The sequence below is a fragment of the Eptesicus fuscus genome, chromosome 5 (genome assembly GCF_027574615.1).
Source record: "Eptesicus fuscus isolate TK198812 chromosome 5, DD_ASM_mEF_20220401, whole genome shotgun sequence".
Classification (NCBI taxonomy): Eukaryota; Metazoa; Chordata; class Mammalia; order Chiroptera; family Vespertilionidae; genus Eptesicus; species Eptesicus fuscus.
Window position 1 is genome coordinate 78057518 of NC_072477.1, and position 17707 is coordinate 78075224.

The following is a 17707-nucleotide window of genomic DNA, read 5'->3' on the forward strand; positions in this document are numbered from 1 at the left end:
CAGACCGCGACGGGCAAGGATGCCCTTGGCTCCTGGAGACAGGAGCTGAGACAGAGGTGAGGTTTGCAGAGAAAGGCAGGGATTAGAATGTTGTAACACTCCCGGGAAGGTGAAACCTGAAAGGAACAAGAGTTGTGCATGACCTGGCGAGCAGCCTGGCCGCACTGACGCCTCCTGCTCCTGCGAGTCCCCACCCAGGGTCTCACCGTGGTTGTCTAATTGTTTTGTGATGATGACTGAGCTGGACCCTTGTCTCATAAGGCTGGCCTGTTGCCTGTCCGCCCTGCCACGCCTAGGGCACAGCAGGAGGCTGCAACAAAGGCCAGCTGATTAGGAGATGGAGGGGGATGGAGGAGGAGGTGGGGTTAGAGGGCCGGTGACGGTGAGGGTGGGCACAGGGGCCAAGAGGAACAGTGACAGGATGGGAGGCCCGAGAGGGCACAGGCAGAAAGGCCTGGGGAGGACAGGCTGTGTGGAGTAGTGGACCAACTTGGGGGTAAGGACCAGGGACGAGAGTGATGGGGGCAGGCTGTGGCAAAGTGACTTCTAAGATACAGTGGGGGTCCTCCCCAGGGATGGGGCGGCCAAGAAGCTGAAGGGACATCATTCAGCATCTCAGAGACCGTGTCATGGGGGCCATGGTGGGATGAGGAAGGGAAAAGGACAAGTGTGGGCCCAACCACCTCACCTTGGTCTGTCTGTTGGGCTGGGGCTCCTCATTCCTTGTGCCTAAATCCCCACCACTCTCACTCACATCACCCAAAGGGGCCTTCAGGAGCCAAGGAGAGCTCCTCCTCAGGGACGTCTCAAAAGCTGGGATCTGAGACACCTCGGTCCAGCCCTGCTTCCATCACCTTCCTGCTTTTGTGGTGGCCAGTTGGTTGGAGCTCACATCCCTGGGGACACCCTGGGAACAAAGGCACCACGGCCTGCCTCATTTTAGCACCCCTAACCCTTGGGCAGTTGCTCTAGGAAGAGGAATCCACTTCAGGTGTGACATGCATCTCACAGTTGCACTGTGGGCCCTCTTCTGTGAGGAGGCCAGGGCTGGGCTGGGCTCCTCGGCATTCACACCCCTTCCCTGTGGCCACTCTTCTCCATTCCTTAGGCCATCAGTCACTCTCTTACCCTCTCTGCTGATTGGGTAGGGAAGCTTCTGGTGATGGAAATAGCTGCGTAAGGACCTGGAAAGGGGAGGGGCCTCTGGAGCCAGGGCTGCCCCTAGCTTAGAAGTAAGCGTAGGACACAAGGGTTAGAACAGGCCTCGGAGACTGAAGATGCAACCCCACTTAGCTGGAGAAAGAGAGGCCCTGATGTGCATGCAGTCAAATCTCTTCTCTGAACACCCTGAGCTATTTGCTTAGAGCTACTTGTCTGGGCTCTCTCTGGGGCTACCTAAGAATTTGGTAGCATTAGTTGTTTTGCCTCTGAGTTGGAGACTGGGCACTCAAGGGCAGGGATGGGAGGGGACTTTTCACTGTTTTTCACTGTACGCTCTTTTATACCTTTTGGATTCTGAGACGCATAAATATGTGACCTTTTAAAAATGTAAACAAAAAATGCAGCCCTAGCCGGTTTGACTCAGTGGATAGAGCATCGGCCTGCGTACTGAAAGGTGCCGGGTTTGATTCCGGTTAAGGGCACATGCCCAGGTTATGGGCTTGATCCCCAGTGGGGGGCGTGTAGGAGGCAGTTGATCAATGATTTTCTCATCATTGATGTTTCTCTCTCTCTCTCCCTCTCCCTTCCTCTCTGATTAAAAAAATAAATAAAATTTTAAAAAATGCAAATAAAGCCCTGGCTGGCCTTGCTCAGCGGTTAGAGCACCAGCTTGCTCACCAAAGGGCATGCACCTGGGTTGCAGTTTCAATCCCCAGCTCCTGCAGGAGGCAACCAATCGATGTTTCTCTCTCACTCTCTCCCCCTCCTTTCCACTTTCTCTGAAAAATCAATGGAAAAAATATCCTCAAGTGAGGATTAAAAACATTTTTTTTTAAAGAGAGCAAATAAAAATTCTCTTCTCAATCCCTCCCTGGGATCCTTTGGGGGATTGACCATATTCTGGGGACTGGCCAAGCTGGTGAGGGTAGGGGCTGCATGCATCTCAGCCAGCTTCTCAGGGTCGCACCAGGGCTAACCTCAGGCAAGCTGGCACCTCCTTCACAGCTCAGGTACATTCCTTCTTCCTCTGCGCCTGCTGCTGGTTTCATGGTTCCCCATGCCAGTGGTAGCACCACAGTAGTCCGGCTATTATAGCCTCACTTCCCTCCCCACAGGCCCCCAGTCTGTTGACTCTGCCTCCTGCCATCTCTCCTTAGCCCACCTCCACTCCCATCACATCCTGGATAGGGTATGTGGACTCTTCTGATGGCTGGCTCTCCTTCTGGCTTATCCTCCCCATACCTCAGTCCCAGTGAGCTTCCTAAAATACAGATCTTTTCACACTACTCTCCTGCCCACACCCCCCTGGATGCCCCTCTCCATTTTTGTGCATGACACTCTCCTCAGTGTGCTTTTGAGGTTGACGCCTTCAGTTCTTGGAGGACTGCCCTTGGCCTCCCAGAGCTGCTCTACCCCTGGGCCACAGCACAACCGGTGACTGCCCCGGGCTGGGCTGCCCTGAGGCCTTACACTCCGGAGCTGTTTGGGTGAGTAGTTTGCTTGTCGGCTCACAGCCCCCACTCACCAACTGGGAGCACGTCCGTAATAGTATGTCACTCAGCATCTGAGATGAATCCCTCGCCCTGGCTGGTTTGGCTCAGTGGATAGAGTGTCAGCCTGCGGACTGCAGGGTCCCAAGTTCGATTCCGATCAAGGGCACATTCGTGGGTTGTGGGCTCAATCCCCAGTAGAAGGTGTGCAGGAGGCAGCCAATCAATGATTCTCTGTCATCATTGATGTTTCTCTCTCTCTCCCTTTCCATTCCTCTCTAAAATCAATAAAATACATATTTTTAAAAATGATGAATCCCTGAGATCCCTGATGTGACCTGAGATCCCCAGCCCAGCGCTGGGGTGGGGGGTGGGGTGCAGCATGAGGTCCATCAAGCCCTGCCAGGTGAGGGGCGCGGCCTGGGGTCCCCCAGCCTGGCGCTGGGGTGGGGGGCGCAGCATGAGGTCCCAATACAAGCCCCACCGGGGCAGGGGGCATGACCTGAGGTCCCTCGCCCAGGCCAGGCACCATGCAGCCTCAGGTCCCTGCCTCGGTCATGACACAGTGTCCTGGCTAATTTGCATATTCCTCTATTATATAGATAGGCAACTACCTCTTCCCTCACAAACCTTGGGGGATAACAGGAATGTAAAGTGGTCAGTGGAAGGGGGTGAGAGTGCGGTGAGGAAATCTGATCACTGTCATCTAAATGGGGTGCCTGGGCAAATGGAGGGGTTTAGGTACACAGCTCTAGCCATGTGCTGATAAGCCAGCTCTCTCTAACAAAAAGGTGCTGATTAATAGCTTTTGTTGCTTTCTGTGGTATATATTCCCAATATGGCTGACTTCAAGCAACCACCGTAGTGTCACTGACTGCAGACTGGGCAGAACTGGGCATAGTCAGCTCTCACAAGCAGTGAGCTGCCGTGGCACACCAAATGAACAGTAAGCAGGACGACTGCAGCTGCTGGATTCCAAGGGAAGCCTCGGCTCTTACCCTGCCTTTTTTGAAGACCAGTGGTCTCTGCCCCTCTGATTTACTAGTACAGCCGCTATCCCTTTACCTCAATGGCCATCTCAGCTGCTGGCTGGAGGGCTCCCCCAGTGGCCCTCGGCTCCTCTTTGGAATACACCCTGTTGCCTTGCCCTAAAGGGTTCTTGCAATTAGTTCTTCACTAAGTAATTCAGGTGGTGTCATCCTGAGAGGAAGGATGCGGGTGTGCTAGTTCCATCAGCTCTCCCTCTGCCCCTCACTTGAATTCAGGCAGTACTTTCTCCCAAATTCCAGAAAATCCTCAACACCGAGGAAAGTGCGCTCACCGGATCAGGCCCAGCTGGAAGCAGCAGGCATCTCTGAAGAGGGTGGAATGAAGGGGCGGGGAAGCAGTGTGACTGAGAAAGCCTGCTTCTGGTTGTGGAGGGGCCCCGCTCCCTAGCTGGGGAGGGAGAAACAGGCCTTCTGGCCAAGGGCAAGTGCCCCCGAGATGGACAGGTCTCCAGGGGAGAGCAAGAACTGCTTGGAGGAAGGGGCCTTGTCCCAGGGACCGGACTCCATTTTGGGTACCTTTGAGTCTTCCTCTCAGGTAGTTTACAACTGGCCCAGTACAGAATCAGCACACAAATGTGTTGGAGAAATGAGAACTTTATTAGTACCAAGAACATTTTTCAAAACTTAAGCAAAAAGCAAAACGTAGGAACAAGGAAAACCAAGGCACAAAGAAGGACCTATGGGGCCCAGGACACACGCAGAGGCCTTCTCTTTGTATCAGGCGCACGTGGTGGTGGGAAAGGCTGCCTTGTTCCGCTGAGATGGGCTCAGCCGCCAGTCCAAGTGAAAAGACAAGCAGAGTGGTGACCTTAGGACAGGAGGATCAGAACTTGCTTGTGTAGAGGGTCATAATCCACTTGGGCATACGGAGGAAGCCAGGCAAGTAGGAGGCCAGCCAGCCCAGGCTGGAGGCATGGGAGAGAACCGAACTCAAAGACAAATAGTCCTGGATGGGGCGGCCTGAGGACAACAGGAAGAGAAGGAGGATTAGACCTCATTTCCCACTCCCTGGCTGAAGAGACTGACTGAATGGGATGTGAGGGAGGAAGGAACAGGGAGAGTGAGGGAGGAGTGAGCAGGAAACAGAAGGAAGAGAGGTCCAGGCTGGATGCTGGGCTAGAGCTTTTACCATCCACATCCCGAAGGCCGTAGCGTCGAGCAAGGTCACAAGATGGCAGCACCTTCCCGCTCAGGCTCAGGATATTGGGGTCTGTGGGCACACATACAGCTGATATGGCATGGCAGTGGTGCAGGGTGACAAGGTTTGGGCCCAATGGGACAGGGCACCACTGAGACAGGCTTAGGAGACCAGAATTGTTTCTCTCTGTTCCTAGGAAGGCTCCCAAGCCTCTGGCTTCTGGCCATACCTCCTAGGAGCTAGTTCCTGGAGCACCCAATCCTCAAAAAATGGGAATCCCGACCCTCTGGGCCTCCAGAAGCCAGAGAAAAGAACGGCTTATTCCCCAACCACCTCCTGAGCCAGGCCCCAGAACTGGCTGCCACCACCCTGCAGATCCTCTAGGCCCTTCTTGTTACCAGCTGCCCCCAACCTCTTCACCTGTTGCCAAAGCCACCACGCATTTGCCACTCATTTCCGTGGTCTCCCCGGATGAGAAATTAGCTTTGAGCTGAAACACAGGAGCAGAGAAGTGAAGGGTTAATTTCCCAGAGCACTGCCCACGTCTCTTCTCTGCTTTCAGCTTCTGTTCCAGAACAGAGGCCCTCAGCACGCACCTGTAGGACTCAGCATCTTGGAAGGTGCTGGAGCCATTCCTCCCCACATCCCTGTGAGCCTTGTACCCCGGCACCAGGACCCACTGTCTTTCCTAAGTGGAAGGATCTGGGGAAGCCAACTATGTTGACCTTCTAGGTTAGTACAGTGTGGGGGTCAAGACCATGGAGCTATGGAGGTGGGCAGTCTTTCCACTTAAGCCATCCGTGGCCTTAAGCAAGTTTCTTACTTCTCTGGGTTTCAGTTTCACTATCTATAAAAAGGAGATACTATCCCCTTACAGGATTAGAGGACATAACGCGTGTACAGTGCTCAGCCCCATAATTTACTGCCATGGTAAACACCCGGGTATTTGCTCCTTGCTGTTGCTACTGTCTTGACATTAAGGATAGAGAGCTGATTCCTCTGCATTCTCTGCCACCCTCGGCCTCCCCTTGCCAACCTGCTTAACCAGGGGGTCCTCGGCAATGTCACTCTTCTCCAAATGATCCCTAAGCAGTTCTGTCTGCACCAACCCTGGCCAGAGAGACACGTAGCTGACCCCGTGGCGCCGCAGCTCGTGGGCACAGTCTGCAGCCATCCTGTCACACTGTAGAGACAGAAGACAGGGTGAGAGCCAGGGCACTGGCCATGTCACCTTCCTCCCTGCCCTCCCTGCTTCAGCTGAGCATGTCCTGTTCCATGCCCTTCCTAGGCGCTCTGCCTCAGCTGGCCACCTCTCCCAGTGCACTACTTACTCTGGCCAGCAGAGGAGCCCAGGTGAAGGAACTGTCCATGGAGGGCCAGGAGGAAAGTTGAAGTTGGCCTCCCACTCTGATCACTGGGGATTTACCTCCCGAACTAACTGGGTACAGTCACTGTCCTATACAGTCCCAACCCCTGTGCCACTGGGTTCTTACCGCAGCTTTGCCCACGCCATAAGGAACATTGAAGAGATACTGCAGCCCCCCAATGGAGGAGATGACCACGATGAGCCCCCGGCCAGCTGGTACCATCAGCCGAGCCCCATACACCGAGCACAAGTAGTGGCCTCTAGAGGTGGGACAGGAAAGGAATGGACTGTGTTCAGTGCTGGCCAGGGCGCTGTAACCTTGGCAGCTCCCTCTGCCCTCTAGTGGCTGTGGTCAGCCAGGAGAAGGCAGCACCAGAGTGGCCACAGACCTGGAGAACCAAGGGCTTGAGAGGAATACTGGTAAAATTAACCACTGAAGGAGGGAAATGGCACTCTCTAGGAGATGTAACAGAAGAGCTCTGTCATAATAGCAATTACAAACCTAAAGTAGCTTGGGGGGAACATAGCTATATATAAGATCTATATGGAAAAACTATAAAGTGCTGTCTAATGTAAAAGAACAGGTACAGGCATAATTTATTTGGAAGAATCAACATGTAAAACATCAGTTCTACTTAAATTAATCCATAGATTCAGTCAATTTGAGTTATCTATATATATAAAAGCCTAAGTGACCCTTACGACCAAATGACCGGTTGCTATGATGTGCATTGACCACTAGGAGGCAGGCACTCAACATAGGAACTGTCCCCTGTGGTCAGTGCGCTCCCACAGCCAACCACCCGTGGCCCCTTCCGGCCAACCTCCCGCTGTCCCTCCCTGGGCCAGCCGGCCAACCTCCCTGTGGTCCCTTCCCTCAGCCGGCCAACCTCCTGCTGTCCCTCCCTGGGCCAGCCGGCCAACCTCCCGTGGTCCCTCCCCCTGGCCGATTGCCAGCCAGGCCGCGGGACCCCACTCGTGCACAAATGTGTGCACTGGGCCTCTAGTATCTCTATAAGACTTTTGGAGGAACTGACAAAATAATCTAAAGCTCCATTATAATAAACATGGAATAGCCAGGTAAATTCTGAAAAAGAGTAATATCTGTGGGTGGGGGATATGCTCCCCCATCTTACCACCCCTTATTAAAATGTCATACTAGAAACATATTTAATGGAGGAGGAAGATGGCTGCCAACGGGAAGGCAGACTGCAAGACAGTGTGTGAGTGAGAGAATGAAAGGAGAGTGTGTGGACATATGAGGAGTATATATTTGTGGGTGAGGGCCAGCTACACACCAAGGGACTGGTGGGGACTGCCGACCAGGATCCCCTGACTGGGCAGCCTCCACTGCTGCTGAAATCTCTTCCAGAGCAACCGGCTCTGCCGCAGAGATCCCCCATCAGACTAGCGACTGATTTCTCAACAGAAACACATCAGGCCAGAAGGGAATGGAATGGAATATACAAAGTCATGCAAAGGAAGGGTCTGAATCCAAGAATACTGTACCCAGCAAGGCTATCAATCAAAATTGAGGGTGAAATCAGGAGCTTCACAGACAAAAAAGGACTAAGGGAGTTTATTACACCAAACCAGCAATGCAAGAAATGCTAAAGGGTCTGCTGTAAAAAGAAGAAATAGGAAGCGAAGAAGGAACCCAGGCATAAAGAATAAAAATGAAGACAAACAAGTACCTATCAATAACTTTAAATGTAAATGGATTAAATGCCCTGATCAAAAGACATAGGATAGCTGAGTGGATAAGAAAACATGATCCAGCCGAAACCAGTTTGGCTCAGTGGATAGAGCGTCGGCCTGCAGACTGAAAGGTCCCAGGTTCGATTCCGGTCAAGGGCATTTACTTTGGTTGTGGGCACATCCCCAGTAGGGGGTGTGCAGGAGGCAGCTGATTGATGTTTCTCTCTCATGGATGTTTCTAGCTCTCTATCCCTCTCCCTTCCTCTCTGTAAAAAATCAATAAAATATATTAAAAAAGAAAAAAGGAAACATGATCCATATATCTGCTGTCTACAGGAAACCCACCTCAGAAAAAAAGACGCACACAGACTGAGGGTGAAGGGATGGAAAAGGTTTTTCAGGCGAATGGAAATGAAAAAAAAAAAAAAAAGCTGGGGTAGCAATACTTTTATCTGACAAATTAGGTCTCAAAGTGAAGGGCATAACAAGAGATAAGGAAGGCCACTTCATAATACTAAAGGGAGCAATCCAACAAGAAGATATAGCTCTGGTAAACATATATGCACCCAATACAGGAGTACCCAAATACATAAAAAAACTTCTAGAGGATATCAAGGGAGAGATTGACAGCAATACAGTCATAGTAGGGGACTTTAATACCCCATTATCACCATTAGACAAATCCTCTAAACAAAAAATCATCAAAGAAACATCAATCCTAAATGACTCACTAGATCAGATGGAATTAATTGACATCTTCAGAACATTTCACCTCAAAGCCATAGAATATACATTCTTCTCAAGTGCACATGGGTCATTTTCAAAGATAGACCATATATTGGGTCACAGGCAAAGTCTCTTCAAATTCAAGAAGACAGAAATCACATCAAGCAACTTCTCAGATCACAAATGACATAAAACTAGAAATCAACTACAATAAAAATAATAAAAAATCAAATACCTGGAGGCTAAATAGCATGCTATTAAGCAATGACTGGGTTACCATAGAGATAAAAGAAGAAATAAAAAGCATCATGACAACAAACGACAATGAAAACGCAACAATCCAAAATCTATGTGACACAGTGAAAGCAGTCTTGAGAGGGAAGTTCATAGCTCTACAAGCCTACCGCAAAAAACAAGAAACAATGGTAATAAATTACCTAACCCTATAACTCAAAGAGTTAGAAAGAGAGCAACAAGAAAAGCCCAGTGTAAGCAGAAGGAAGGAAATAATAAAGATCAGAGCAGAGATAAGTGAAATAGAGACCAAAAAAAAAAAAAAAAAAAAAAACCCAAAAAAACAACAACAATACAAAAGATCAATAAAACCAAGAGCTGGTTCTTTGAACGGATAAACAAGATTGATGAACCTCTAGTCAGGCTCACCAAGAGGCCAAGAGAGAGGACCCAAATAAGCAAAATCAGAAATGAAAGAGGTGAAATAACAACAGATCCCACAGAAATACAAACAATTATGAAAAAATACTATGAACAACTCTATTCCCACAAAAAGGACAACCTAGATGAAATGGATATATTCTTAGAAAAATACAAGCTCCCAAAACACAACCAAGAAGAATAAAAAAACCTGAATAGGCTGATAACTTCTGAAGAAATTGAAACAGCGATCAAAAATCTTCCAGTAAACAAAAGCCCTGGTCCAGACAGCTTTATAGGGGAGTTCTACCAAGCATTCAAAGAAGAACTAAAACCTATCCTCCTCAGACTATTCTAAAAAATTCAAGAGGAAGGCACACTTCCCAGCTCTTTCTATGAAGCCAGCATTACCCTAATCCCAAAACCAGATAAAGACACAACAAAAAAAGAGCACTACAGGCCAATTTCCTTGATGAACTAGATGCTAAAATCCTCAACAAAATTCTAGCAAATCGGATTCAGCAATACATTAGAAAGATCATACACCATGACCAAGTGGGATTTACTCCAGGGATGCAAGGATGGTACAATATCTGCAAATCAATAAATGTGATACATCACATAAACAAACTGAGAGACAAAAATCACATAATCATATCAATTGATGCAGAAAAAGCATTTGACAAAATCCAACATCCTTTCCTGATAAAAACTCTCAGCAAAGTTGGAATAGAGGGATCATACCTCAACATAATAAAAGCCCTATATGACAAATCTACAGCCAACATCATACTCAGTGGGCAAAAACTAAACCCATTTCCCCTAAGAACAGAACAAGACAAGGATGCCCACTCTCACCACTCCTATTTGACACAGTACTAGAAGTACTAGCCAGAGCGATCAGACAAGAAGAAGAAATAAAAGGCATCCAAATTGGAAAAGAAGAAGTAAAACTATCTTTATTTGCAGATGACATGATACTATACATAGAAAACCCCAAAGACTCCATCAAAAAACTACTAGACCTAATAAATGAATTTGGCAATGTAGCAGGATACAAAATTAACACCCAGAAATCTATGGCCTTTTTATACACCAATAATGAACTCACAGAAAGAGAAATGAAAAAAATCCCATTTACCACTGCACCAAAAAAAATTATGATACCTAGGAATAAACTTAACCAAGGATGTAAAAGACCTGTACTCGGAAAACTACAGGACACTGAAAAAAGAGATGGAGGAAGACATAAACAAATGGAAGAACATACCATGTTCACGGATTGGTAGAATCAACACCATTAAAATGTCCATACTACCTAAAGCAATCTATAGATGCAATGCAATACCTATTAAAATACCAATGGCATATTTCAAAGATCTAGAACAAACTCTCCAAAAATTCATCTGGAATAAAAAAAGACCCCAAATAGCCACAGCTGTCCTGAGAAAGAAGAACAAAGTTGGAGGGATCACAATACTAGACATCAAACTATATTACCAAGCCACAGTTCTCAAAACTGCCTGGTACTGGCACAACAACAGACATATAGACCAATGGAACAGAATAGAGGACCCAGAAATTGACCCAAGCCATTATACTCAATTAATATATGACAAAGGAGGCAAGAGCATACAATGGAGTCAAAACAGCCTTTTTAATAAATGGTGCTGGGAAATTTGGTCAGATACATGCAAAAAAATGAAACTAGATCACCAACTCACACCATAGACAAAAACAAACTCAAAATGGCTAAAGGAGTTGAATGTAAGACGGGAAACCATAAATATCCCCCAAGACTCCAGAGGAAGCAAAATTGCAGACATATGTCGTAGCAATATCTTTACAGACACTGATCTTAGGGCAAGAGAGACTAAGGAGAAAATAAACAAATGGGACTATGTCAAAATAAAAAGCTTCTGCACAGCAAAAGAAACCATCAACAACAAAAAAACACAAGAAAGCCCACTGCATGCGAGAACATATTTGCCAATGTTATCTCCGTTAAGGGTTTAATCTCCAACATTTACAGGGAACTCATACAACTTAACAAAAGGAAGATAAACAATCCAATAATACCGGGTCCGGGTGAGGCCGTGCGCCCCTGGGTCCGGGTGAGGCCACACGCCCCTGAGTCCGGGTGAAGCCGCGCCCCTGGGTCCAGCCGAGACCAAACCAGAGGGAGTCCGACCTGCATTACCACCATTTGTCCACCATCCAGAGCTGAGGGGTCAGTGCCGACATGTACACATAAGGAACTGGTGGACATTGAAATTGGGTCTCAAAAGAACTGCTGGTCCAGAAAGAAACTCACTACAGACTGATTCATTTGCCTGTCAGCATAACTATTATTGCTCGTCTCACATTCAGTTCTTATAAGTATATCTCTAGTGACACATGATCTCGCTCATCTAGGGGAAATGATGAACAACATAGACTGATGAACAAGAACAGAACCAGAAACAAGGAGGCATCGATCGGACTATTGGGCCTCAGAGGGAGGATAAGGGAGGGTGGGGGGAGGGGGGAGAGATCAACCAAAGGACTTGTGTGCATGCATATGAGCCTAACCAATGGCTAAGTTCAACAGGGGGTTGGGGCATCCGTGGGGAGGGGTGTGGGATGGGAATGGGGGGATGAGGACAAATATGTGACACCTTAATCAATAAAGAAATTTAAAAAAAAAATGGGCAAAGGACCTAAATAGACACTTTTCGAAAGAGGGCATTCAGAAAGCCAAGAGACACATGAAAACATGCTCAAAGTCACTAATCATCCAAGAGATGCAAATCAAAACAACAATGAGGTACCACCTCACACCTGTCAGATGGCTATCATCAACAAATCAACAAACGACAAGTGCTGGAGAGGATGCAGAGAAAAAGGAACCCTTCTTCGCTGCTGGTGGGGATGCAGACTGGTACAGCCACTGTGGAAAACAGTATGGCGTTTCCTCAAAAAATTTAAAAATGGAACTGCCATTTGACTCAGTAATGCCACTTCTAGGAATATATCCCAAGAAAACAAACACCAATCAGAAAGAATATATGCACCCCTATGTTCATAGCAGCACAATTTACAATAGCTAAGATTTGGAAACAGCCTAAATGCTCATCAGCAGATGAGTGGATTAGAAAACTATGGTACATCAACACAATGGAATACTATGCTGCTATAAAAAAGAAGGAATTCTTACCATTTGCAGCATCATAGATGGAACTGGTGAGCATTATGCTAAGTGAAATAAGCCAGGCAGTGAAAGAAAAATACCACATGATCTCACTCATTTATGGATAACAAAGAACATTATAACCTGATGAACAAAAAGATAGATACAGAGGCAGAGAAGCATCGAACAGACTGTCAAATTACAGCAGGAAGGCTGGGGAGTGTTGGGGGTAAGAGATCAACCGAAGGACTTGTATGCATGCATATAAGCATAACCAATGGACACAAGACACTGGGGGTGGGGTGTCCATTGGTTATGTGCCAGGAGGTAGGGGATGTGCCAGGGGGTAGAGGTGAGGGCATGTGCCAGGGGGTAGGGGAGCCCGGGGAAAGGTCAAGGGGAATAAAAGGAGACATATGTACTACTATTTGTAATACTTTAAACAATAAAATAAAATAAACATTTAATGAAAAAAATGGCATACTAGTTAAAAGAATGTAGTACTAGTATAATAATACACAGATAACCAGTGAAACAAAATAGTCTATAACTAGATCCACGTGTAAATGAGAATTCAGTGAATTATTAAGGGAACATTTCAAGTCTACAGGGAAAGAGGGATCATTCAGTAAATGAATTTGGGACAACTAGCCACTTATTTGGTGGGTGGGATTGGCGGAACAACTGGTCACTATGATGTGCGCTCACCACCAGGGGCCGTGTGCAAAACATGGTGGGCATTGGCTGAGGTGGGTTGGTGGAGCAGATGAGCGGGGGTGCCAGACCAAGGTGGGCACTGGTTTCTGTCATGGGGGCAAGCCTCTGGTGGTTACTGAAAATTCTTTGCTCCTGTGTGCTGCAGTCCCGCCCAGCACTCACACCTGCTGCCAGCGCTGGCTCTGCTCACACCCGCTGCCGGTGATGGAGCCATCGCTTGCACCCACTGCCAGTGTCCGGTGCTGGTCCTGATCACTCGGCACCATCAGCAGGTGCAAGCAGTGGCTGCCAGCCCTGATCACCCCTGAGGACTTCTCCACCTACCCCTGTTCCTGAGGGATGATCGGGGCAAGCATCTGCCACTCACACCCACTGCTGGCACTGGCCCCAGTCGCTCCGCGCCGTCAGCAGGTTTGAGCCGAGTGGGGCTGGCGTGTGGGAGAGGCAGCAGTGGAAGCAGGACTGCCAGCAGATGGGACCTTGGCTGTAGTGGGAGGGTCCAGGTGGGGGAGTGGAGGATGGGCTGAGACCCGCCCCTGTGCCTATCGAAGCCTCGCAGCCCACAGTTCCTTTCAAGGTGCACGAATTCGTGCACTGGGCCTCTAGTTCTATATAATAAAAGCCTAATATGCAAATCAACGAACAGCAGAATGACTGGTTGCTATGACGTGCACTGACCACCAGAGGGCAGACGCTCAACACAGGAGCTGCCCCCAGACTACAGGCCCCAGGCAGACATGGCTGAAAACCCTGATCAGCAAGAGATGAATGTGAAAGGCCTGTTTGGAGGACTAAGGATGTGGGTGTTGCCTTTTACCAGCTGTCTGGATTCTCTTTTCTTGCCTCTTGGCTAACCATCCCTCTCTGTCCTCATAATCTTTCTTCTACTTTGGAAATCACGATTGGATTCTCATTCTGTTTCCTTGGGATTTTGCCACTAGAAACTATGGATGTTCTTAAACACTTTAGTCTCAGATTTTCAGATAATATCTTAAGTTATTTCCACAGGTCGTATTCAGGGAGTGTAGTTTATGAGAATACCATAGTTTCAAAAATAATAAACACAGACATGACTGGTATATATCATGTCGAGCAAACTAAATGCTGTGTTTCATCTCACTCCTGTACCACATGTACATGTAAACCCACGACACCCTTACCTTCCCAACTCTGACCTGGGAGTACCCTTGCCTATGGGTCTGGAGTGAGGATCTGGAGGCTACGATGACTGACACTCACTCTTTCTTATTGACTTTCTTTTTATCTAAAACAATTTCTGCCCTAGCTGGTTTGGCTCATGGTTACAGCACCAGCCTGATGACTGAAGTGTCCCAGGTTTGATTCTAGTCAAGGGCAGGTGCTTTGGTTGCAGGCTTGATCCCCAACCCCAGGCAGGGCGTGTGCGGGAGGCAACCAATTGAAGTGTCTCTCTCACATTGATGTTTCTCTCTGTCTCCTCCTCCCTTCCACTCTTTCTAAAAATCAATGAAAAAAAAATATCCTCAGGTGAGGATTGATAAAACAAAACAATTTCTTCCTCTAATTTTTTTGGTGTGCATTATTGAGGGAAGCAAGTTCCCTTCTGGGTCATGCATTTGGATGGGCAGAGAGTGAGGCAGGAGAGAAGCAAAGGGCACGGTCAGATGAAAATGGCTGACAAAAACAAGACAAAAGTTGACATTCCCAAGTACAGATTCACTTGGATGGAACTTCTCCAGAGGTGAGTGGGGTAAATGGGACAAAAGGGAGAAGAAAGAGATGGGAGGTCAGAGGGAAAAGGAAAGGGCATATGGGGAAAGATCTGGGCTGTCAGTCTGGCTAAGTGGGTGAGGGGAGCCCAGGTCCTTGCAGTGGGATAGGGGAACACCTACCTGAGTCCAACATTGTTGACATCATCCCAAATGGAGGCAGGGCTTTCCCAGAATGCCTTCTTACGGTTGTCTAGGATTGGCTAGAAAGCACAGGGAGAGTGATGAACTGGATGGCCCGAAGGCAGGAAGGTCTGAGGGGCTGGATCATGGAAGGACAATTAGTGGGGATAAAAACTCAGGGGTCACAGTAGGAGGTCGGGAGTGTGGAGTTGGGATCAAAGTTTCAAGAGTACCTGAACCCCAGCATAGGCATTGTTGACCAGCACATCCAAACGTCCGTTCTGTTCTCGATCAACCTGCTCAAATAGGTTTCGCACTTCAGCCTCCTGGCTTGAATCACACACCACAGGCACACACTGGCCCCCTCGGGATTGCGCCTGGAGAGAGACAGAGAGGATAGGAGCTCACAGTCGCACAGGAGGGTAGACATAATGCAGCTTCCCTCCACTCCCAGCTTAGGAGCTAGAAGGCCATCATAGGAATCAAAGCCAGCAGCTGAGGGAACATGGTTGGCAATGTCGCCCTCTGATGTCTGTGTGAGGAATTTCAGGAGTGCTAGGTCCTCCCTTTTCAGAGCAAGGTGGATTGGAACCTCAGCTTTAAAAATACTAGTAAACAAACATTTATTGAGGCCTACCATGTACAAGGCATTGTACTCTGCATGTGGAGGGGATGGGACAAATAAGACACGGAGGCTGCTCTTAAGAAATGAGTATCCATCTTTTTCCTTGCCCTTGGCTACTTCCATCTCACATGCCCTTAGCTCCCACCCTGCACCACTCATGTGGAACCCCTACTCAATCCCAGTCCTCTTACCCTCACTCCACCTGTGCTCCTTCCTGGTAACAAGGAAATAAAAGTTCTCAGGCATGACCTATTTCTACTTCCCGTTCCATCTCAGCTTCTACAAATGTGCCCCATCCTCTAACTTGAGAGGAAGAAGAGTACCTTAGTCAGGAACAGGCCTCCTATTTTCCAAGTCCAACCCTCTTACCTCCTTGCCTCTTATGTGCTCACATGGCTTCCAGTCTTTCTGCCTTAAATTAATTATTCATACCCCAGCCAGATAGTATGAACTATTTAAAACACAAATCTGTTTTAAATCCTCCAATGGGATCACCATCTCTTAGAGAATAAAGCCAAAGTTATCTACCAGGGTCTTCCAAGGCCCATTCTGTTTCCTTTCCAGCCTCTCACCTCCGCTCTTGCTTTGCACCTGTATGTTTTGCAATTCTTTCTCACAGGATCCACACTCTTTCACCATTGCTTGTAAAGTTCCCTTTGCCAGTATGTCTTAGCTTCTTTGACCTAAGACTCAGTTCAAGAACCACTTCCCCCAGAATGCTTTCCCTAACTCCTCTCATGTCATCTCAAAACCCACCCCTCAATCCCAGAGCATTCTGTGCACACACATTCACCTCTTATCACTCACCATATCCACAATACATTGACAAGACCTGTTTCTACCTCTGGCTAGATCTAGCTTTTAAGAGCAGAAGTTATATCTTATTAATCTTGGTAACCACACTGCTTCACCCTGTGCCTAGCAAATCAAGTGTACCCAAGTATTTAACTGAAAACCAGTAGAAAACTCAAATAAAAATGTACAGTTCAATAAAGTCTTGCCAAAAAAAAAAAAAAAAAAGAAAGCACGAGCCCACAAATTTTTAGTTGCAATTCCAAAGTCCCTAAAGCTTTCAAACAGAACTTCTTCTTTTTTTTTCCATAAAACTCACTTGGTGGTAACTGTGACCTGATCTGGAGTTATTTGTGGGGTTCATTTATCCCACTTGGAGAAAATATTCACGTTTTATTGAGGAATATTATGGGTTCTGGTAAGGGACTGGGAGGAGTGGTTAGGAGGAAGGGATCCCGCAGTGGCTCCTGCCCGCGTGGTCCAGAGGACACTCACCTCCTCAGCAGCAGCCCGCAGTGTGTCCAGACGCCGGCCAGTGATGTAGACGGTGGCACCTGCTTGGCAGAGCTGCAAGGCGATGCCGCGACCAATACCCCTGGAAGCACCAGTCACCACGCACACTTGGCCCTTCATGGGGGCTGCCATGCATGACTCACCAGCAAAGGAGTAAAACCTGTGGAAGCAAAGATTTGCTCTGAGGGAAGCCTGCAGATTGTTGAAGGGGGACCCCCGGATAGTGCTAGGAGGAGGAGCCATGGTGGGGATGCTTCAGAGGGAGACACCTGGGTGCAGGGCCAGGGCCAGGCTGTCCGTTTTGGGACGCCCAGAGTGCAGAAGGGGCTGTTCAGGGCAGGACACCTACTGGGACTCGGAGTGAGGCTGGCTGGGCCCTCAAGGCCCTCGCGGAGCGTCCACGCCGAGCCCTGGGCCAGCTGGAGTTCTGGCCCCGGCCTGGCCCAGGCAGGCCAAGCCCCAAGCCGGGTGGCGCGGCTTCTGGGATGGGGGGTGAGCCAAGGACGGGGACCCTGAGCCCTACCTGGGAGGAGCTCGCGTCTCTTACCCGCCACCCGTGCCGCTTCCGGAGACCTGCCTCACCTGACTCCCCAGGTTCTCCAAAGGCGAGCGGTGACTGCGGCCGCGGGGCGGAGTCCGAGCACGGGCCCGGGCGGCGCGGGGGGCGGGGCGACCTGGTGTACACACGGCCCGCGGCAGCGACGGGGGCGGGGCCGGGGCGGGGGCGGGGCCGGGGGC

At 48.7% G+C, this 17707-nt stretch overlaps 1 protein-coding gene across 3 annotated transcripts; it reads right to left on the reverse strand.

The window, feature by feature from the left end:
- Positions 1-4278: 4278 nt before the first annotated feature.
- On the reverse strand, positions 4279-17627 carry DHRS1 (dehydrogenase/reductase 1). 3 transcript variants are annotated; one of them, XM_054716479.1, is made up of 9 exons: positions 17552-17627; positions 16952-17129; positions 15273-15416; positions 15040-15119; positions 6332-6464; positions 5875-6021; positions 5259-5328; positions 4830-4910; positions 4279-4660 (listed from the first exon to the last, which is right to left on the reverse strand). In XM_054716479.1, exons 2-9 carry the CDS (start codon positions 17099-17101, stop codon positions 4524-4526), a joined length of 942 nt encoding a protein of 313 aa, XP_054572454.1. In that variant the 5' UTR covers positions 17102-17129; positions 17552-17627; the 3' UTR covers positions 4279-4523. The 3 variants fall into 3 exon arrangements, with proteins under 3 accessions (XP_054572454.1, XP_054572452.1, XP_054572453.1); XM_054716477.1 differs by having other exon boundaries at positions 17517-17599; XM_054716478.1 differs by having other exon boundaries at positions 17493-17597.
- Between the last annotated feature and the right edge of the window lie 80 nt (positions 17628-17707).

Coding starts and splice junctions, on each gene's coding strand:
- DHRS1 (XM_054716479.1), bottom strand. CDS start 17,101: ATGGCAGCCCCCATGAAGGGCCAAGTGTGCGTGGTGACTGGTGCTTCC. Junction 15,417..16,951: donor TGCGGGCTGCTGCTGAGGAG/GTGAGTGTCCTC, acceptor GTCTCTCTCCAG/GCGCAATCCCGAGGGGGCCA. Junction 6,465..15,039: donor GTCAACAATGTTGGACTCAG/GTAGGTGTTCCC, acceptor TCCCACCTCTAG/AGGCCACTACTTGTGCTCGG.